The sequence below is a fragment of the Lepidochelys kempii genome, chromosome 2 (genome assembly GCF_965140285.1).
Source record: "Lepidochelys kempii isolate rLepKem1 chromosome 2, rLepKem1.hap1, whole genome shotgun sequence".
Classification (NCBI taxonomy): domain Eukaryota; kingdom Metazoa; phylum Chordata; order Testudines; family Cheloniidae; genus Lepidochelys; species Lepidochelys kempii.
Window position 1 is genome coordinate 172,593,318 of NC_136381.1, and position 22,479 is coordinate 172,615,796.

Genomic DNA, 22,479 nt, shown 5'->3' on the forward strand with positions numbered 1-22,479 from the left:
TCTGATTTAAATAAACAAACCAAAACAAAAATTTTCCTGTGCTTTTACTGCTCTCCTATAGTCAGAATAATTATAATATTTTTACATTGCTGATAAGTACTATACACAATCAACATTTTGAAATGCCTGTGCCAAAGTGGGAGAATCTTAAAGTGTTGGCACGAGATGATTGAAAATTGGCAAATATGATTTGATCCTCTTTTCTCTACCCCACTTCCTCCCCTAGAACTTTTAAACCTCAATTCAAACACCACCAAATGAAACAATATGTGAACCAGTATTATGGGTATTATGGCAACCTGTCTGGAACCGACTATGCATGACTGAAAAGAACACTTTGAGGATGTATCGATATGTAAGCTGTTTTCAAGACAGAAATATCCACATTCTAAAGGGCTTTTAAAAAATGTAGAAAACTGGCCCTGTTATCATCACGGGTATTTAGAACATCTCTAAACACACACAGAAAAGACAGGTATTACTGACAAATTTTAACCAATGCTGAAGCTCTAAAAGCTGTTGTTTGTTGTTGTTGGGATACAGAAGGGGCAATTCATTGCAAATGAATATTAAAAAGTACTTTTCTTAAATGTGTGTGTTATCCTTGTTTCCAGTCTCATCGGTTTTGCCTGTTGCTTGCTCTTCCATTTGTGCTGATCTTTTTACTAGATGTGCTCAAGAGTCTGAAGTAGAGAGTTCTCTCCTCGCTAAAAGAGTCATCCCCACCCCCACCCAGCCCTGCTTCCCACCCCCTCCACACACTCTCAGATAAGCCACTCTTTTTTGCTCTCATCAATGGTCTCCGTAAAGTTGGGGTCATTGTTCATGATGGCTGCATCGGCACTCTCAGCAGACTCCGCCCCCTTGGCCTCATTGGTGTGGTAGGTTCCCTTGTGACGGAACATGTAGCGTATCAGGAATACCAGCGTGCAAAGTATGGTGAAGATCACAACAGCGATGACACCTAATAGATAGGAAGAATGACAGAAGCAGAAAAAATAAAATAAAATTCAGGAATTCCATGCGGGCTTGATTTTACTGTCAACTTCATATGTTTACCCTAATCTGGCACTTTTTTTGTTTGGCTCTACTAATGTCCATGGAATTTCTTTGTGGTTTACTCCAAAACTTAATCAAACAGAATCCCCTAATCCTTACTGCAATGGTTGAACCTCATCATTGTTACTATTTATACAGTCCACAGGTGTGTTTGGTGCTTCACGGATAGTCATACAGACAGAGGGCCCAATTATTCCCACTGAATACCAGTATAAATGAAGATGAGTTACCTGGACTTTGTCAGGGCAACTCCTTGTGGGACAGAATCCACATGTCATCTGTAGGTAAGCCATGGAGATGCAGCACAGGCCTTCTATGATGCCTATTGCATTTGTCTGGGATAGTGGGTGCTGGCCTTCTGAACCACCAAGAGGTCAGGTGAGGTTGCCTCTCACCTGATCTATTCTCAACTGCACTATCCTATTTAGAGTTACCTCTGCAATAGCCTAGTTGAGGCAAGTACTGAGTGCCTTGACATAGCAAGCCCCCTTAATGACCTTCCTCTTGTTCCCAATGGGCGGCAGTGGTGTTAAAGTGGCACATCTATGGTGTAGACGGCCGGATGGGCCCTCTGTGGGTGTGTGAATTTCATCCAGAGTGGAAAACTGCAAGCTTCTCATGCTAACAATCCTAGAAAGCCTTTTCTCTTCCGTAGTCAGTCGTTTTATAGGAGGCTTCGTAATTGATGAGCTGGGCATTCAGGTTGTTGTTTAGTTACGGTTCCATATATTCAGAGATGCAATTCTGTGCTCGGAGGGAGCCCAGTTCGTATGGGGGATAAACGCTGGTGCTCGTCAAAATATTTTCAATTTCAATTTTTTTTTATTTTTTCACAAAAAAATTTGTAAACATTTTTCTATTTTCCAACCAGCTATAGACACTTAGTTTTTCAACCATAAAAAGGGGCAGGTTTGATAATAAGGGCTAGATTCACAAAGATACTTAAGTCACCATCACCACACGTAACTTTTAGGTGACCAGAAAAATTAATGAGATTCACAGAGCTCTCAGGCTCCCTGTAAAATGAATGGGGAAAGATAGGCACCTCAGAATGGGATTCACAAAAGCAAGCACAGTAGACGATTAAAATAACCAATGGGAGATGGCAAGCTGAGGGAGGGGTGTACAAGACCTTCCCCCCCAGCCCCGACTCCTCTCAGAAATAGGCACCTAAGTCTGGATGCAGGGAGGCACCTCCCTCTGCTTTGAATTCTCAGATATAAAACCTCTCTTGGGATTAGGCACCTATGTCATTTTAAGAGGAAGGACTCCCTTGTAGCTTTTAGCCCAGAAGTTAGGATACTCACCTGAGGTGTGGGCAATCCCTAGTTCAAATCCTGCCTCTACCTGATGAGGAGAAGGGATTTGAACAGAGACCTGCCATGTCTCAGGTGAGTGCTCTAACCACTGGGCTATGGGATATTCTGTGGAAACCCCTAAATCTCTCCTGTTGAAGCTGTTCCTGTGCATAAATAATTAAAAAACCCCTTTGGATCAGGGGGACTGGATCCTCAGTCTCCCACCCCCAAGGTGAGTGCTCTAATCACCAGGCTACAGACTCTCTCTTTCTGCCTCCCTATCCCCCGTATTGAAGCTGTTTCGTTGTGGCTAAATGAAAGGAAGCTGTGGTAATTTCTCCCTAAAACAGATTTTAAGATGAAAGGTTTATCTTTTAGAAAAATACTTGAATGCATTTGGAGATTAACGTGGCAATACTATCTCTCTCTCGCATACTATGGTGCTAATTAAAGAGGGGCTCAGACCCCACCCTCTTATCTGAATACCCCTTTGTATGGTGCAGGCCAGGAGACCTAAGGATACATATGTGTATGTATAAATCTGAATCAGGATCCACATTTTGCAGATAATCTCTGAATTATGATTAAGAAAAAAATCCTGCTCACAAGCCAGTTTCACTAAGCAGTGAAAAATGAACATCCCATGAGAGAGGCAGTTAAACAAACGTAGTCCCCGGTGTAGCCAGAATTTTCCCGTTGACCTAGCTACCGCCTCTTGGGAAGGTGGAGTACCTATGTTGACAGGAGAACCCCTCCCATCGGCATAGGTAGTGTTTTCACTGAAGTGTTGCTGCTGTATTGTTGCAGCGTTTTAAGTGTAGACCAAGCCCTTAGATGCTGAGGCCAAATTCTGCAATGAATAACTTGTGCATTTGTAATTATAATGAGGTTCTGTCAGGTGTTAGGGCACAATCTGGCCTCTAAGTAGAGGTGAGGTCAGCATGAAAGCTGAATTATGCCAAGAGCATAACAGAGTGTGCTTGACCTACAGCCTTTGAATCTACAGGCTTGAACCTACTCCAGTGGGAGCAGGAGCAGGCCCCAGGTTCATGCTGATTGGTGTGTACTAATTCATTACACTAAACTGCAGGAAATGTTACCAGTTATGCCAATACAATGACGCTGAATAAAAGTAGCTTTTTTTTACTATAACTTAAATAGCTTCCAAAGTGCCATAAGCTAAACTGAAAAAAGGCACTCTTATACTGATGTAATTCCCCATGTAGACCTCCTTAGCCCAGTATAACTGCAGTGGTTTATATTCATACCTTACCTTACACTGGTATAACTGTCCCATGTAGGGAAACCCTTAACTCAGCCAAACAGTTTGAACACACTATTTTCTGCAGTTTCAGACGTCTATGCACAAGCTACAAAACATCTTACCAATGCATATATTTTTCTTACCTCCAATAATGGCAGAGTTCCTGTTAACTCCATCTCCTATAGCTTGACCATTGTATGGGAAATCAGCACTGGCTGTAAAACGGGAATCAAAGATTCATGTTATAACACATCAGTTCCCGAAAACTCACAAGACTGTCTTAAACATACACTTGTCGCAAGCCCAAGATCCTAAAATAAATAAAGTTAAAAAAAGAAAGTCAGCTGTGATTTGTATTTTTATTTTTAGATAAGAAACTTTCCCCTCTGCCTGATACCTCAAACCCATTCTGCTCAACCCCAAACCATTCAAGAATCTAAACGAAATACAAGAGGCAATCCAGACTTTTACAGGATTTTTAAATTTATTTCTCCCTAACAGTGGGAGATAGTGTTGTGCTTCTAGTGAGATTTCTGCCTTAGTGATACTAGACATTGCTAACCAGAAGGGATTCCAATTTCTCCAGCTTTTAGGGACTGCTATACAGTACCAGCAAACCGTGTGACAAAAAAGGAATTCTCTTTTTTATTGCACAGCCTAAAGTAAACAAATGAGTGATTGTGGTAGAGATGGGCCAAAGAATCAGTTCAGCTTTAGGCTAAAGTTTGGATGGGAAGTTCCAGGTTTGGCCATCCACAGAATATTGAGGAGTATTTTCAAAGGGAATCTCATCTATTTAATCTGTGATCATAATTTTTCTGTATTGCCCATCACTGCAGTGTCTACTTGCTAGCTCTATATTGCCAACCCTGGTAGTTGTGCATATGGCTGCACACTTACAGCACTTGATACTTTGTCACAGAAACACGGTAGTGTTTTCAATGAATAAACAAGAAAATTTCGATAGGAAAACCGTTATTGGAGGAGATGCAGAAATCGGAGAAATTATTTATGACTCAGGTCAGTATTTAAAGCATAGCTGTTCTTTTTTCTTTAGTGTATATTGTAATAGGTTGCCATTAAAGACCACTGATACAATCACTGCATCCAGAGGCTTGCTCATTATGGAGTTTAACTTTCTCTTCTTAGGCATCTAGGTTCCTTTTGTGTTGCAAAGCATCTGCACCAAAGTCTTGATAGCTCAGAATCACTTCTCTAGCTCCAAAACTCTCTTCAGACCACATGGCCTCAAGTGGTTTCTCATGTGTATACTCTGGGACTGAGGCAGAGCCATGGTGTGTTAAATAGCTACTAGTCTGACCTCCTGTGTAACACAGGCCATAGAATGCCCCCAAAATAATTCCTAGAGCAGATTTTTTAGAAAAACCTCCAATCATGATTTAAAAATTGTCAGTGATGGAGAATCCACCACGGCCCTTGGAAATTTTTCCAATGTTTAATTACTCTCACTGTTAAAAATGTATATCTTACTTCCTGTCTGAGTTTGCCTAGCTTCAACTGCCAGCCATTGGATCATATTACACCTTTCTGTACTAGACTGAAGAGCCCATTATTAAATATTTGTTCCCAATGTAGACAGTTATAGACTGTAATCAAGTCACCTCTTAACCTTCTCTTTGTTAAGCAAAATAGTTTGACCTCCTAGAGTCTATCACTATAAGGCATGTTTTCCAACCCTTTAATTATCCTGTGGCTCTTCTCTGAATCCTCTCCAATTTATCAACATCCATCTTGAATATACAGTGTGCCATTCTTCTTCCTTGGATACAAACAGGAGTTCTTCAAAATTCTTGTTAACTGACTGGTGAGCTAACATTAATATCTAGAAACTCGCGTATGTGCTCCACTAGGATCTGCATCAGAGTGGAATAATGAATAGTCTGTGAGGCAATGATACATAGGTGCACCACTGGGGAGCTGTTAATGGGCAAGAGTGTTCATTTTCTCCATCACCGTTTGGTGACTCTTCAAATCCTTCCATTATCTCCAGGACATTAATGGTAAGAACATATCCCAGCAGGACCGGGTTCATTGCCTGACACTTGTACCACAATAGCCGCAAATGATGACTTGCCCAGAGCAAATAAGCGTCATGAAGCTGTAGTTATTACATGTAGCTAACCTTCACATACCAAAAGCAATTATTTTGTCCATAGGGATTACAGCTGTACTGCTGCTGAATTATTAGGTTGAGGAAGAAAAAAGAAAGCTGCCTTCCTCATTCAGAAATTTCAACCAGTCACTGCCATGCTAGTTAGGCAAAACTATCCCAGGTCCACAAAGAAGCTGAATGATTTTTGGTTCTAAATACCATGCACTACCCTAGTCGTTACTCAGGACCATAAATAGGGCCATTTAGTTATTTGGGTTGTAAAAGCTGGGCTGGAACTATACTGGTATAGTCTCCTTCGATATTCAGGAATCCCTTAATCTCCACCCCATCTCTCTGTTTTACAGCAGCCAAGTGTCCATCTTTATCAATCCACTGGGAATCAAAAAGTAGCAAACATGGCAAAGAGCTCTTCTGTGGAAGCAGCCATCCTGGAAAAAAGCCACTCCTCTGGTTTGTGAATTCTGTGATTAAAATGTAAGTTTTGGTCCAGTCTTCTGTGAAGATCTGCTCCGCTCCCTTTGCATCCAAGTTGGATTTTAAGAAGTTTGTTGTTAATCAGTGACTGTGCTCAACAATTTCTGTTGCTTTGGGCCAAGAATAAAGCTGTTGCTATCATAACCCCACATCCACTCCACCTAACAGTAGTGATATTCATTGAAAAACCCTCTTTATCACCCCTTTTTAACTGTTTAGCCTACAGGCTCCAAATTCTGCAAACATTCAAAGCCTGATTCTGTTTTCACAGTGGTATAAATGATAATCAACTTCACTGGAGTCAGTGGAATTATGGTGATGCAAAATCAGTCTCAGTGAAGATAATCAGAGTTAGTGTCCAAGGAAAAAGAAAATTTCTGAGAAACCAATAGCAAACCAATTTCTGAGAAACCAACAGACAACTGGATCAAATCAAAATAGAGCTTTTCTTTCTTTTGGCTGTTGGATGGTTTCCCTGGCCCTTAACTGTTAGTACCATCACCCAAAAAAGAAATACAGCCCTGACAGACCAATCCTGTGTTGCTGCATGTACAAAAATCACTGATATTTTAGGCTTCTGAGAAAGCGTGTGAGACTAGACCAGCCCATTGTTCTTCTATGGATTGTAGCAGAGAAAAAAAATACCTAGTATTCTTGCTGTACTCCGTGCAAGTACAACGCTGCCTTTCAGACAAGGTTATTGTACTCAGGCTGCCAATTCCATACCCTTTCTCAACAGACACCCTAATTACAGCAACTGTTTGACTAATTGCTTGGCTCTCTATGGTAGCACCACACATCTGCAGTTACTCTGAAATTTCCCTTTCTTACTCGTTCTACGATGAACCCAACCGAGTGGAAAATATATAACATTAATATTTTGTCTTCTTCTATCATTATAACTAAGGGTAACATGTTTACACACTAGAGTGTAATACCTTTCCATGGATTTTAGATTGTAAAATAATGAGTTGCAATAACTAAGGCCCTCATATAGCGTAGCAGTTAAGTATGGTACTTAACATCAAGCATGCAAGTAATCTTGGTGAAGCAAGCGAAGTCCATGAGAATACTCACATGCTTAAAGTTTAGCAGGTGGTTAATGAACGGCTGGCGTGGGGCTTACGACAATAAGGCCAAGGTGATTAAAATGAGTGAAAGCTGAGGGTAGTTAGCACTCAACCAAAGTGCGCAGCAAGTCTTCATCAATATCCCACCACGGCTTAAATGAAACAGACCCTGGTAATAAGTGAACCAAGGGACTTGAATTTAAAAATAAATCAATAAATAAATAAAAAGATGCCCCATCTGGCATTAGTGAGTAGAATTTTCTTGGTAAAAATGTCGTGGTTTCCTTGCACAGATTTATAACAATTCAGTCATAAGTGACAATGAGGGAGACAATACACTTGGCATGAAAAGTTTGCAGGAGCCTTCGTGTACTGTGTTTTGCATTTAGATCAAGTGCATCAATTTACTGTGGGCAAACCACACGAAAGGCACCCACCATGCCTGACTGTCAAAATATGAATTACTTGAAGTCAAAATGTTTTGCAGAGGCATATCGGGTTTTACCAAGTTTTTGTTGGGAAAGTTTTTGAGGCCCAGGGCTTTCTGGTCACTTTTGACAAAAGAAAGAGACACATCAAAAGCATGAAATTTTTGATCCAAAACCAGCTGTTTTGACAATGCCATTGAACAAAAATGTTCAAAAGGTTTTGCTTCTGTTCCAAAAACAAATTTTAAAACCTTAAAAGTTGTTGGGATTGCGAAATTGTTCTCTGGACTCCTCTGGTACGTAGGGTAGTGGGGGAGACAGTCTAGGATTATGGAGACACATTTGCTGGATGTTTCTGTTAGAATGCTCAGCAGTGTAATAGTTAACACTATTGACATTTAACCTGTCACCAATAGGCTCCAGACTCAACAATCCACTGAGATGCATGGAATAACTCCTAAATGGGTTGCTACTAACCCCTCTACTTCTTATAGCAGGGGTTCCTGAAATTTGTTATAGCATTCTTCTCGTAACCACAGGAAAAAGCTTTTAAAAGTGATTGTGTGACAGGCATGTAAAAAGTGTGTGTAGTTTTTTGTGGTGACTAAGGAAAAATCTTCCTAGGGAAAGGTGGAAGGACACAGTGATCCAATGAAAGCCGCATCCTTGGAGACAATTAAAAAACTATACTGGACAACACATGAGAAAACAGAGGGAATAATCCTGTACTGGGAGCGGGGATGGATTAGATGTGCCAATGGACTGGATTCTGCACTGTCTTGCACTTTGCATTGTCATTTCCCAATTACAGCATTTTACATGCTTTGATTGTGCAAGTGCAAGGCAGTGGAGAATCAAGACCAATATAATTTTCATTTCAACATAAAGGTTCCGTGATGCATGATTTTCTTCCTTATTTAGGTCAATACATTTTAGGTATAAGAATGGTTGACAGGATTACATCATACAGGGCTGGATTTGTCTGATAACAGTTCCAATTTTAGATATATTTAGGTGTAGATGTAGTATTTTGAATATTTACTGTTAACAAAGTTCCAAACTGATTTGCAGTATATTACATCACTCAAAAGCCTGGACCCAGCTGTCTTTTTACTTCTCAGTAGACACATCTGAATGTCACTGGGTGCCTCAATAGGACTTCAGACAAGAACTGATGATATATTAGTCATGCTGGCCTAATCTATTAGCTTCATGAAAATTTCATGAACCGGTCTTACATTTCACCTGTTAAGGAAGGAAAACAAATACTTCCTTTTATAATTAATGTAGAATACGAAACGCTCTGGTGCTCTCAAAGGAACTGTAGAGTTAAGTGCTGATCAAAGCCTAGCTGTAGATATCTAAGCATTGGTAATGGACCCAAAGGGAAACCTATAAAAAACTGCCTCGGGACTAGGAAAAATTGTCTTTATGGAAAGCGTGTGTATGCGTGTAAATCTCCAAAGACAGGGTTTCTCTTTTGTTTCATTTTACAATGGCATGTGGGAAGGATTTTGATTCCATTCTCCTCTCTCTGTTGGAGTCATGGAAGAAGGTTACAAAATAGCCCTAGGGTGGAAATAGTTCCAGGCCTCTCTACATATGCCTTGCAAGGACGGGAAAGAACTAAGAATAGGGAATAGTGCAGTTCAGGGTTGGGAAACTAATTTACATGGGTTGCCTACCCTGCAAGCAACATGTCTACTCCGACCCATGCAGTGGGGAAAGTCTCATTTTCTGTTTGCCTTCAGGAGGCTGGATCTTGTGAGCTAAATAGGTATTTGTATCTCTTTCCACACCCACACCCTCCTGAGCAATAAAGACTGTTTGATTATTGTCCCTTTGATACCAATTTTGGAGATCTTTGGTACTCTATGCTGTCACATTAAAAGTTTTGGATACTGAGACGTGTAATGCCATTTACACCTCTCTCGGTGAAAGATGAAGCCTGTGGTGATGAGTCTTGAGGGGAATGGCTTTTAAACTAATGTATTTGTAAACTGAGAAGCCTGAAAAATAGCAACTGCTATATTCCCAATTTGTACATTAATGTGCCTATAATTTGTAGCTCCTATATTTGTAATTATCAAAAATGGGACAAATCCTGCCCCTGCTGAGGTCAATGAGGATTTTGTGGCTGATTTTAATGGGAATAGGATCAGCCCCTGGCCCCATACATGTGATGTGTGCATTAATTTTCTAAAAAAAAAAAAAAAAAAAAGAGACAAAACAAAAACCCAAACTTTTGTATGGAGGATGTGGTATGATGTAGGGACAAAGAAGAGAGCTTCAATATTCAGAGTCAAAATATAAATTTAAACTTGAAACTGTAAAGGCACCAACCTTGGCCTTCAGCTTCAGAGTGTTTATGCTAGTTCACTAAATTGTCTTCAACCTCTGGAGAGAGAGCCAAAGGAAAAGCAAGGCAGTGGAGCCAAGAATTTGGATATCAAAATGCCTCCCTCTCCACTATTTAATAATTTCCCTTAACAGGATTCCTAGTTATTGATATACTTGTAAAATAAATACAGTCTTAGCAGAGGTGACAGTGGCTCTCTTTGTAAACTGATCTACTAATTTTCTTATTCCTAGACTGTATGATTTACATTCTACTCAGTGCTGTATGAAATAGCTACAAACGTGTGGGTCTCTTAGCAAGTACCAAAACAATGTATAGGTTTGGATGGTAGCTAAACATCAACTGGCTGGTACATCTGATGAACTGTCAGAAACTACAGACTGTGAGTATATCTTTTAGGAGAAGAAAAACATGCACAATTGTGAAAGAGAACCAGGCAAGAGTGAAGGGTCCATATTTAACTCTCCATCAGTAGAGATTACAGCAAATTCTAACACCGTAATTAAGCATTTAAGGAGCAAGCACTGATGTTGCCAAATCTCAGACAGACACTTTCCTTCGTTTGTCTTCCTGCTCCTTAGGGATGAGAAAAATATAAACTGTTACATCTTACGACCTATTACCTACTAATATTAATTTGCAGCGTTGATGATGAGCTGCTGAGCTATGAAGTTTTGCTTTGTTGTGTCCCGGCTACCCAAGAAAAATCACCTCTTCCCTGTTAGCAAATGCACCAGAAATCAAGCTTGGACATTTTTGGAGATACTCTGTTGGTATGGAAATCTGGGGGCTGAAGGTGGGTCATTCTCCTCAGATTCCTTGGCTCTGCAACTCATTTCTCAAGTGACTTGCCAGAGGCTGACTCTGTTGGCCTTAAGGACATGATGTAGGGGCTTTTTCAAATCTTTGCATGAGTGGGCAATGGTGAGTCTAGCTCAGGGGTCGGCAACCTTTCAGAAGTGGTGGGTTAAGTCTTCGTTTATTCACTCTAATTTAAGGTTTCATGTGCCAGTAATACATTTTAACGTTTTTAGAAGGTCTCTTTCTCTAAGTCTATAATATATAACTGAACTATTGTTGTATGTAAAGTAAATAAGGTTTTTAAAATGTGTAAGAAGCTTCATTTAAAATTAAATTAAAATGCAGCGCCCCCCCCGGACCAGTGGCCAGAACTCGGGCAGTGTGAGTGCCACTGAAAATCAGCTTGCGTGCCGCCTTTAGCATGCATGCCATCATCATAGGAGAGCTGCAATTGGGAGATGCTCCATATACTGCACCCACAGGCCAAGACAGTTTGAAATCAGAAATACTATTTGCAGCTAATAATGATTGGGGTCCTCTGCTTTCATAATCCAAATGTACAGGGACAAAGAGAATATAATATACCAAAAGCAGCAGCTATTCAGTACTTCAGCTGCTTTTTGAACTGGTGCATCCTTGAACAGCATTTCTAGAGTTCCTGTCACAAGATAATTGCTCTGTCTGCTAACATGTGGAAGGGCTAATGGTCACAGAAAAGAACCTTAGAAGCCCAATTAGCCTTACTCACTGACAACCTCTAATGCTGCTCAGGAAGGAGATAGAAGTCTTTGTTCAAAACAGCCACAATGCTGATATATTAGTCACATCATCCCTAGTGAAAGGATTAATGTAACACGATGAGTTAACCATGTGACATTATGTCCCTGTAGTGAAGCGATGACTCACTGGAGCGGCACCTCCTGCTGGTCGTCTCAGGAATTAACTCTTTCCAGCCCAGAGCACCCTCTGCAGGCCAGTGTTTTGTCTGCCTCGGGCCCCGTGTCCCTCCTGGACCCCGGTCCCCTTTACCTCAGGGTTCTGCCACAGCAGTACCCCCATACTCTGGGTCTCCCCTCCCAGAGGAACCCCTAACCCTTTAAACCCACCCTGCCTCAGTGGCTACTGATTGAGCTGGCCACAACTGTGGCTGCTTCCCCAATCAGCCTAGCCTTTCACAGCTGAAGCCCTCTCCAGGGCTGCTTTTAACTCTTGTTTTCCAGGAGTGGGGCAGCTGGCACACTACAGTCCCATATTCTTCATAGAAATATGCTTATGATATGAATATGGCATAAGTAAGATGTATTTTATGCAAGATGGGTGGGTCATGTGAGATCAATGGAAAGGTTATGATTTACTGAATATGATTATCCAATGTGTATGCATGTATCATTTCTATATCTGAAATTAGGTATATTAACTATGTAACAATTACAACTGTGTTTTCACCTGGGGAATGCCCACCAGACAGTATGCAAAGAGCCTGGATGGGCCATTAGGGGAAGCCTTTGAAGATGCTAATCTCCCTCCTTCCTGAGAAGTTTCCTGGGATGCTGCTTTGACACAGCTGGGTTGCTGCAGCATAAGCTGATCATGTCACCTGGTACTGGACACCATCTTCGACTTCTCGTGTTTTTCCATTAAGATGGGGTGGGGGTCAAACTGGAAAACAAAGGATTCCTGCCATATGCAAATCTCATTTTAAGGCTGGGGAATGAGTTAATCTTGATTCTTCTCCAATGCCTCCCTGCCCAAGAAGGAAGACTGATGAAAACACCTGAAGGAACAACGGAGCTAAGCTGGGGGGGGGGGGAAGGGTCTGAGCCTAAGTGAGAAAGGTCTAGCCTGTGAAAGGCATACCTGGAGCTTTAAGCTGCAAGTGGTGCAGTTTACCTTCAAGAAACTCTGTAACCTGCATAAAACAACATTTAAGGTGAGAATTTGCTACTATTAACCAGTTAACTTAGTGTATTAAGTTTAGGTTGCATATTTTGTTTTAGTTGCTCAGTAATCTGGTTTGATCTCTTTGCTATCCCTTATAATCACTTAAAATCTACCTTTTGTAGTTAAGAAACGTGTTTTTTTGTTTATTCTAAAACCAGTTTGTGTAATTCATAACTGGGACTGGGGGGTGGGGGCGGGGGAGCTGTGTATAACATCCACACATTGAGGGAGGGAGCGGATTTCATGATCTTACGCTGTATAGATCTCTATGCAGTGCAAGACAATATAATTTTGGGATTGCATCCCAAAGGACGTGTATATTTGCGTGCGGGGCAATCCCCGAGCTGAGTCCTCCCACACAGAGCTGATCTCAGTGTCTGTGTATTTTTTTCCAGCTGGGCGTGTCCCTACCTGTGTGTGTGTGCTGGAGAAGGCTTGAGGGCCTGGCATAGCAGGACAGGGTGAGGGAGCCCAGACTGGTGGAACGGGCAGGCTCAGTGGGACCCCAGTATATCAGGTGGCACCCCAAAGGGGTGGTGGCAACCTGTCACAAACCACACGTAATTTTCCACATGGTATTGTGTCAAATGCTTTACTGACGTCCACATAGATTAGATCTATTGCATTTCCCTTGTCTAAGAAATCAACTCTCTTACCAAAGAAAGGTATCAGCTAGTCTGGCACGATCTACCTTTGGTAAACCCATGTTCCATTTATCTTTATGTCTTTAATTATTCTTTCCTTAATCTTTTGTTTTAAAGAGGGGTGGGTAATAGCTCAGTGGTTTGAGCATTGGCCTGCTAAACCCAGGGTTGTGAGTTCGATCCTTGAGGGGGCCATTTAGAGATCTGGGGCAAAAATTGGGGATTGGCCGTGCTTTGAGCAGGGGGTTGGACTAGATGACCTCCTGAGGTCCCTTCCAACCCTGATATTCTAGGATTCATTCATAAGTCAGCACTCAAAAGTCAGACTATAGTGGAGAATGACTTGTTGAATTTCACCACTACACCATCGCCAGAAAGAGTCACCATGGCAACAGCGAAAGAGTATGCATTATAAAAATACTCAGCAAGCTAAACAAGATAATGCTTTAAGATAAAGTTGTTCAATAGTATAGCAAAGTGCCAGAAAGGGGGGTGAAGCAGCATTTTAACTCTGGCAATGAATCCAGAAGGAAATGGAAATTGTATTAATTCTAAATGTATGTGAATTCAGTGCCAAGTACAAGTGCAAGAGATTGAAGTCCTGTGTTTAGCACAGGCAATGGCAGTGCATGCCTCCCCACCAATATGTTGCAAACCTGACTCACAGGAATCACTTCTAGGCACAAGAGGGTGATTTAGTCTCCAGGGCACATTCTAGTTTTGTCACTATGGCTGCAAAAATGAGAGATAATCAGTAATAGTTGTGGTATGGACACCTGCCTGCTTAGAAATGGATTGAGACCTAACTGTGGGCATCCAAGTTTGAAATGTTGTCTTAAGCTAATAAGCAGCGCTTGTTTTTCACGGTAGCTCTGGGATTATATTGCTAGCACTATCAGGTGGTCTCATGTTATTTGACTGGTGAACCCCTGCTGCTCACTCCCCTCCTGAACATTACTCCTCAGGGAATTCCGTGCCAGACAATTAAAAATTCTGCAAGTTTTATTTGTCGATAAATAAACGTGGAGGCTCCAGTATTGCAGCGGGGAGCAGAGGCCACTGGCTGCAGGGAGGTGGGAGATCACCCTGCAGCAATCCCTGGGGACATTGGTGGTGAGGCTTCACCCAACCCTGACACAGCACAAGGGCTGGGCCTGTCCCAGAAACACCGTGGGGTTCTGCTCCTCCGTGCCAGGCACACTAGATGTGGACAGGCAGACTCAGCCCAGCAGGATCCAAGTGTGGAGAGGCTTAGTGGTGGGCATCTGGGTATGGGGCGAGGGGTCTGGATGCACAGGGGTTGGGCAAATGGGAGATGGGTCTGACCTGGCACCTTCTGGAGTATCCTCAGCCCCGTCCCTCCACAGTGATTTACTCTCCGCCAGCTGCTCTGGGTGCCCGAAATGATATGCCTGTGTTGCTGGGGTGGGGCATGTGACCGCTCATGCGGCTTCTCTTTGCTTTCCTGTTACAAAGTCATTTTTCTGCAGGGAAGCAAAGAAATCTGCAGTGGACATGAATTCTGTGTGCATGCAGTGGCGAAGAATTCCCCCAGGAATACAACATGCACACACATATCCCTGCAATGACACCAGTGATAGCACCCATCATAGTGTTCTTCTTGTCCCTCCAGGGGATCTCTGCTGGTAGGTAATGTAGCACTGGCAGGACACAGAGTCAGAAAGGGAGCTACTTCCTGCAATATCCATCCATCTTGAATTATTTTTGGAGCAACATCTGTTTTAGCACAGTTAACTAACCAGTGTGATCTATTCTTTTACATGAGACCTTACCCAAGGTCTAGCAACAATACAGATGTACAGTAGCTTAATTTCAATGGGATCTGTGCTCAGCACCTCAGGTAATTTTATGCCACTGATTTAGGAACCTATGTATGGATTTATGAGTCTAAGTTTGGGGACCCAGGTTAGAAGGTTTTGGCTTCAGTCATCCTGCATCAAGCTTTTGACATTGCTGGATCTAAAGTGCAACTAAACTGTGTGGGTGGAAATCATAATACATCTGAATAGATGTATCTGAAGGCTACCTAGCAACCACAGAGGCGGTTACTGTTCAGTTACTTCACAAGACATGTTCTTTGCAGCCATTTCAGTGTGAGAGGGTGGGAGCTGACTATATTCCAGCTGCCTTTCCCTTTAGCACAGCAGGAGTTAAATCTGCGACTTTCAAAGGACCATTGTCATTCTCCTCCTATCCAATTTAGTGCCTAAGGAAATTTACACTAAGAATTGAAGTACATCTTCCAGTTCTGGAACCAAAGGGTGGTCTTATTTCATACCTCTAATTTTTCATGTACTTTCCCCACACACTTCACACTAGAAAAGCTTTTGGTATGCAAATTTTGGATGGTTTGGGAATTCTCTCACACTAAAAATCTCCAGTGTGCAAACTACCAACTTGCTAAAGTAAGTGACATTAGAAACAAATGTGTTGTTCATTACCATTCATTAATATCATGTGTGTGAGTCCAAAGTCATATTGTCTACAATACGGTCAGATTGGCAGTGACCTTGGTGGTTTTTCACCTTTCTCTACAGTCTGTGGGTGCGGGTCACTTACGAGGACTATCTGGGTATTTCTCACTTAATCATTTCCATGCTACTGCTGGAGCCTCGGGCATTGGTGCACCTCAGTCAGGAGTGCTGGGTGGGGGGTCAGGGAGGACTGCAGGTGGAAGGGGTGGGAAGGGGCCCCCACTTGCTCTGGCCCAGGGCCCCCACAAACCCCTAATCCACCTCTGAGCTTAGTGTGTGGGTGCTGGATGGTGTTTGTGGTGGTGGTGTTTGTGGCTTGTGATATACAGGAATTCAGACTAGATGATCTGATGTTCCCTTCTGGCCTTAAACGCTATGACTATCTTTTCTTGGAGTGAAACAGTCAACTTCTTTAGACCAGCAGAGATCCTGTACAAGGACGAAGTTGTTCTTAATTAACATTGATGGAGGGATGGGGGTATCACTGCACTCACCTCCCTCACCTCACTTCATGTCTTTGACAGTGAAACTACACTAGTTCCCCTGTATGAAGGGGATCCAAGAGAGAGGGTACCTGTTCTGCACCACGGTGGAGTGAAGTATATGTCAGGCATCACTCAACGACCTTTCACTCCTGTCACTGTGACACTACATTCTACTCACTGTGGAATTGTTAGGGCTTCACTTTGTTTCTCCCCTTTGTATGTAGCAGTTATTTACCAGAGAGGTGTAGAGTGATTTTAACCACCCCCTCTACTCTCACTGAGTAGTGGAAGAGAAATGAGAAGAAATCCCTGGCTCCCAATCTTGATGTTGCTGCTCCCCACTGAGAATGAGGCTGGGCCCCCTTTCATGCCAGCTTCCAACTGAATGTGTTAAGAAAAGCCCTGCCATTACTTCTGAGTGGACAATGAGGGACTCTTGCCAGGTTGTCCTTCTTCAGCTATGACAAAACTCCATGTGTAGTGAACTTCTTTGTAGGAAAAAATTCCTTTAGTTATAGTAGTCCAACTGCACTAGTTTATTTTCAGTAAGTTAAAGTGGGGCAGGGCCCTTTTATTTAAAAAGCATAGGAAGGTGATTTTATAAGTACAATAGACTGAAATGGGGGCATGAGGCATAATCTTCAGGCACCAATGTATTGGATGATTTCAGAGAAGATGAGCAACAGGCTAAGAGATCTTATGAGGAACAATTAATAAAACTAATAGCGTTATGCTCCCCTCTTACATGGTACAAGGGGAAGGAGATGGGCTGAAATGTTACAAAAAGTTGGCTGTATGGAGGGCATGTGCCATATGGTAGTGTCTCTCTATATGGTTATATCTGTACCATGAAGCTGCCAACACCCCACTGGCTGGATTGGGGATCCACAATGTTGGAGGGTGTGACACATGGCCAAAAAGGTTAAAACACCCTGCAAAATAAGTGTCTCAAATTCAACTCTTAAAGACAGGTGGGGAGATAATGTTTGTGTTTTTGTGTATTTACATATGTATGGGTAGTAGTCAACAATGTAATCAACAGTCCCTGTCCATGCTGTATTCTGATAATTCAAAGATCAAAAGAACATCCTAGCATTTAAATGAAGTGTGAACACGGGATATCTCTGTATTTATCTCTCTTAGAAATGTATAGCAAATCATTGGTGAATGGTGGAGGAACAGGCGATTGTCGTATGTTAATTTGTATAGCTAAGTACTGGTGATAGACTGCCTTATGTTAATCTGTCTGAATAATTAACAATGATGCTTAGGAAATAAGGCCCTAATATTCCCCCAGGGGCTCAGACTTGTCAAAGGAGACCTGAAATTGTATAAAAGATCCTTGGAACCTGATCCTTTTTTATCTCAGATCTGCTTAAGCTTCATCAGGGAAAGTTTCAGTTGCAAGATGAGATCCCAATTAAGCTGCTACACCCTGGATATGCTATTGGACTATAACCTATGAACTAAATTCTAAAAGAACTCTTTGCAACTACAAAACTCATCATCTCTGCTATGAATCTGAACCTCAAGAATTGATCTCATGTCTGTATGTATATTGAACTTTTAACCATACTCTCTCCCTTTTCTTTTTTAAAAAAGTTCAGTTTAGTTAATAAGAATTGGCTGTATGCGTGCATTTGGGTAAGATCTGGAATATTCAATAACTTGGGGGGTAATGTGTCTGATCCTTTGGGATTGGTAGAACCTTTTCTTTTATATGATGAAATAAGATTCTCAGAAATCTTCATCATATTTGACTTGGATACCTGGATGGAGGTCTGAGGCTGGGTTACTTCAAGGGAATGGTGTTTGTAACCGGGCAATGACTCACTGGCGGCGCCTCCTGCTGGTCGTGTCAGGGAATTAGCGTTCCAGCCTCTGGAACGCCCTCTTCAGGCCAGTATCTTGCCTTGCTGCTGGCTCCTGTGTCCCTCCCAGGACCGCAGTGCCCCTTTCACTGGGTGCTGCCCCTGGCGGTACCCCACAGTTCTGGGTCTCCCCCTCCCAGGGGAACCCCCCACCCACTATTCCTACCTTGCCACAGTGGTAGGCTCCTACCAGTCACCAGCTAGCCCCTGTGCCCTGGGGCAGACTGCAGTATGAGCCATTCATCACAGGCAAGGTTGGGTTTGGACCTGCTGCCTCTGCCTACCCATGGCTGCTCCTGCAACCCCCATTCCTAATAGGCCTTCCCAGGCCTGCAGGCTGGGGCTTTCCTAGGCCAGAGCTCCCTAGCGCCCTTGGCCTTTCCCTAGCCCTGCTCCAAACTAGGTCCTCCATTCTGGTCTCTACAGCCAGGTTCCTCCCTCTCAGAGCTAGAGAGAGAGTGTTCTTCTGCTCCTGGCTTCCCTGGCTTTTATAAGGCCCGCTGGGTCTGTTTGGGGCATGGCCCCCAGCTGCGGCTGCTCTGCCAATCAGCCCAGCTCTTCCCCTGCACCAGCCCTCTCCCAGGGCTATCTTATACCCCTCTGGGTCCAAGCGGGTGTCCACCCCGCTCCAGTGTTGTTTGGCCTTCTGAATAACCAGTAAGGTATAATAGAGAAGCTGTTTATTACTAGCTTGGTAAATCTAAATATTGAATTATCCACCAGCTTTGGGGAGTGTCTGCCCCATTCTTTGCAGTTCACCCTAACTGGATAACCTCAGCTGGCCCCCATTGGGACCCCGGTCACAGAGGGTGAAGGGTGGGACATCCTCCCTCCTTTCTCATCCCTGGGGAAATCTGTTCAGAAGTTAATATAGCCTCATACAACCCCCCTTCCTTGACAGAAGAAAAATTCAAAGTAAACTCAGCAAAGAGATCCATAGAATTTCCCAGTCCCCACAGACTTTTCCTGCAAGGAGCCATGATGTGAGCCTATGGTTCTTTGAAGTTGGTATACTTACCATGGCCTGACACTCAGACTAACAGATGGATAAAGCCACAAACCAATCGATCAAGAGAGATAATTAGGTATAAAAACACTCGGGACCTGATTCTGATCTCACCTACACTGGCTTGACCTCAATGTAACTCCAATAACTTGAACAGCATAACTCGTGATTTACACTGGTGTAAGTGAAATCAGAATTAAGTTTGCAGCACTGGGCAGACGTCAATATAGGTTTGGTTTGCATAACTCTGAAGGGAATGGAATAAACAAATTTGTTTAATATTTTATCTGAAGCCTGGGAAGCTGAAAGATAAACCACTTATTCTAAAATCAGGCACACTGTGTACTTTCCAAGGCTGCTGGTAACAGCCAGTCAGAGAGCAGGATGGACCTGCTAGGATCAGCAAATTGTTTTGGTTTCCCAGCATTTTCAGTCTGAGATGAATGTGGTGCTGGCTAATGGGGTTTCTCATTAAAAATGGCCTAGGGAAAGCAGACACTGCAAGGGTAGAAAACAAATTTGCAGTTTAGAAACATATTTGCTCTTAAAATTAGATACTTTTTGGATGGGGCTGCACAATAGAATGTATTCATTTATCAGCACAAAACCAGTGCTGTGAACAACATATTTGTCAATACTTGCACGTAATATAACCAGTACTCCATGGAAAGTGGGACCACAACAGCTAGTTTTAGGCTCATGATTTAAACACTACAAGATTTATGCAGAACAGAACATGAATAGAAATGTTTTAAGGACTGATATAATGCCATTCAAATTTAACATCCATCTGCAGTGTTATGAGGCTAAAGGCTCACTTTGCTGGTATATAAGAATCAGAAAGCAAAACAAGCATGAAACAGACCAGTGAAGCTTCATTGTCTAACATGATTAAAATGCGAAAAACCAAACAAACAGCACAAATATACATATGAAATGTGTATTGTAGAGAATGTATATGCTGGATGCAATGAAGGATGCGTTCTTTCTCACCTGAACTGATAATGTAAGGATGCTAGAGAGAAAGACAGACATGCAAATATGTACTCCTGCCTACCACAGGGCACATCCATTAATATTTCTCCACACCTTACTCATGAATTTAAAGCCAATGATAAATCCCTTCCTTTTCTGTTCTGATTTTGCACCCCTCATTATAGTCATTGTTCTACCTTTGTAAAATTCATCCAGTATAGATTTTTCCATTTAGTTTTAAATGCTCAACTGCTTTTCCTTGCAGTCAGTCCACCCCTTACCTGAATCTAAATGCCAGGGGTCAGTGGCAGCAGACATTGGTGGGATGGTCAGTGGAGATGCTCCGCAGTTGGATTCCACTAGCTCCCCTTGAACGTGGACGTGAGAGGAGGTGTTGGTAGGTCTCAGGGCTGCCTTGAGTGGGGCAATCTGGTTGAACTGCACTCTAGACAGGCAGCCAGTGAATCCTGGTGTGTTGTATTGATAGATATCTTGGTCGATCTTCCCAGTTTCTAAGAAAGAGAGAGAATAGACTCGTCAACGCAACTGACCAGGTTGGAAACAATGCAGCTCAACAGGTGTGGTTTTAAACACCCATTCTCAGGAAAGCCCCCACAATTCAGACCTTGCTAGGTTTCTCTACCCTGCAGTACTGATTAAAGTGGGAATCTTCAGGCTTTGACGTCACTTGGCGACACAACTGCTCTAACGTTGAAATGAGAAAGACGAGTGGGAGGGATCAACACAAGGTGCAAAAAACTCTTCTCCAAATAAAAAATGAAAACAAAGGAGTAGCTCTGAGGACTCTTCCAGTCAGTTTCTCTTTTCACTCATGTGAAACTGCTGCTGTGACTGTTTCCTTTCATTCATTCTGGCCTGTCTCTCTTCAGCTCCTCCTTTGACAGCCCCCCACAGACAGCATTGTTACACATTTATATTTACCATTAATTGTCAGTGCTTTCTGTGCTTCTCTCCCCATTTGCTTTTTAGAAAGATCAAGAGCTCCTTTGGTCTAAGGTGGGAAATATCCTCTCTACTTCCTCCCTGTCATTAGGAATTTTGAAAAAGCTGCATGAATGCATCTGCCAGGAGACAGCAAATTCTTAGACTCAAAGAAAGCTGTATGTTCTCACACACTCACCCTTGCCCCAGAGTTTACATCCACTAAAGGCATTTTGGAAGTCAGACATATTACATCCTGCTGCTGTGGATTGATATACAAGATGTTAAGATGAATTTGTGCACAGACTGTAAAACTCCATTAGGTCCTCTTGACCGTCCTACTTCCAAAAGATTTGGTAAAAAACCCTGAAACAATACCTACAAAACATTTAGCACATGCCCTTCATTTCTGCCAGACCCTGCTTTTTAGGTAAGAGCGACTCTTCACAGTACATAAGGGCTGTAGTAACAATATTGGTATTCTGTATCAGTTGTTTGCATTGGAGAGTAGATTAACATTATAAGCCATTACTACAACTCCAAACACTCCATTTTCATTGCAGGGAAGAATTCAACTTAATTTTCTTCTTGATCATGCAGAGAAATAAAAATGAAACATGACAGAATGATGTTTGTGCTGCATTAAAATGGTTTAATCTGGAGCCATTGTGAGAGTGGTCATATGCGCCTTTCAGATTCAATTTATTTTTTCTGGGGTCTCATTGCCTGGGTCACCAGTGACTAGGATTGAAATTCTGGCCTCAGTGAGGTCAGTGGCAAAACTCTCATTGACTTCAGTGGTGTAGGATTTTATTTGTAGGGATGGAGAAAAGGAAACACCTCAGGTTGCTCAACAGCAACCATTTTAGACAATTAAAGAACAGTGTTAACATGTCCTATAAAGGAGCCAGTTAGAGATAGCATAAGACAGTATATATATAAAGCAGGCAAGAAAAAGAAAATAAAACAACTCCCCCCCCGACCCCCCAAATAGGGCTCATATTCAGTTCTCCCAGCTGTGTGAAACATTTGCAACAAAACCCAAACCACATGAAACATCTGGGTCTGAGCTTTGCTACTCACTTCAATTTTAGAACAGCACAACAAGGTTCTGATCCCTGACTGGACCCTGTAGGTGCTACTGTAATAAAAATAATAAATATTAATGCTACCTCTAATATTCATAATGATGTTGCATCAAAATGAGTGTGATTTACAGTTTCTCTTCGTTTC

The 22,479-nt window shown here is 42.3% G+C and overlaps 1 protein-coding gene across 1 annotated transcript in view; it reads right to left on the bottom strand.

Annotated features, from left to right (window-relative positions):
- Window positions 1-755: 755 nt before the first annotated feature.
- CNTNAP2 (contactin associated protein 2) overlaps window positions 756-22,479 on the bottom strand; it is a 1,669,434-nt gene continuing 1,647,710 nt past the window's right edge. Inside the window, exons 22-24 of the mRNA XM_073332778.2 lie at window positions 20,586-20,816; window positions 3,765-3,836; window positions 756-964 (exon numbers count right to left, since the gene is read on the bottom strand). Of these exons, the coding sequence (XP_073188879.1) occupies window positions 765-964; window positions 3,765-3,836; window positions 20,586-20,816 (503 nt within the window). The 3' untranslated portion in view covers window positions 756-764. The remainder of the gene's footprint in view (window positions 965-3,764; window positions 3,837-20,585; window positions 20,817-22,479) is intronic.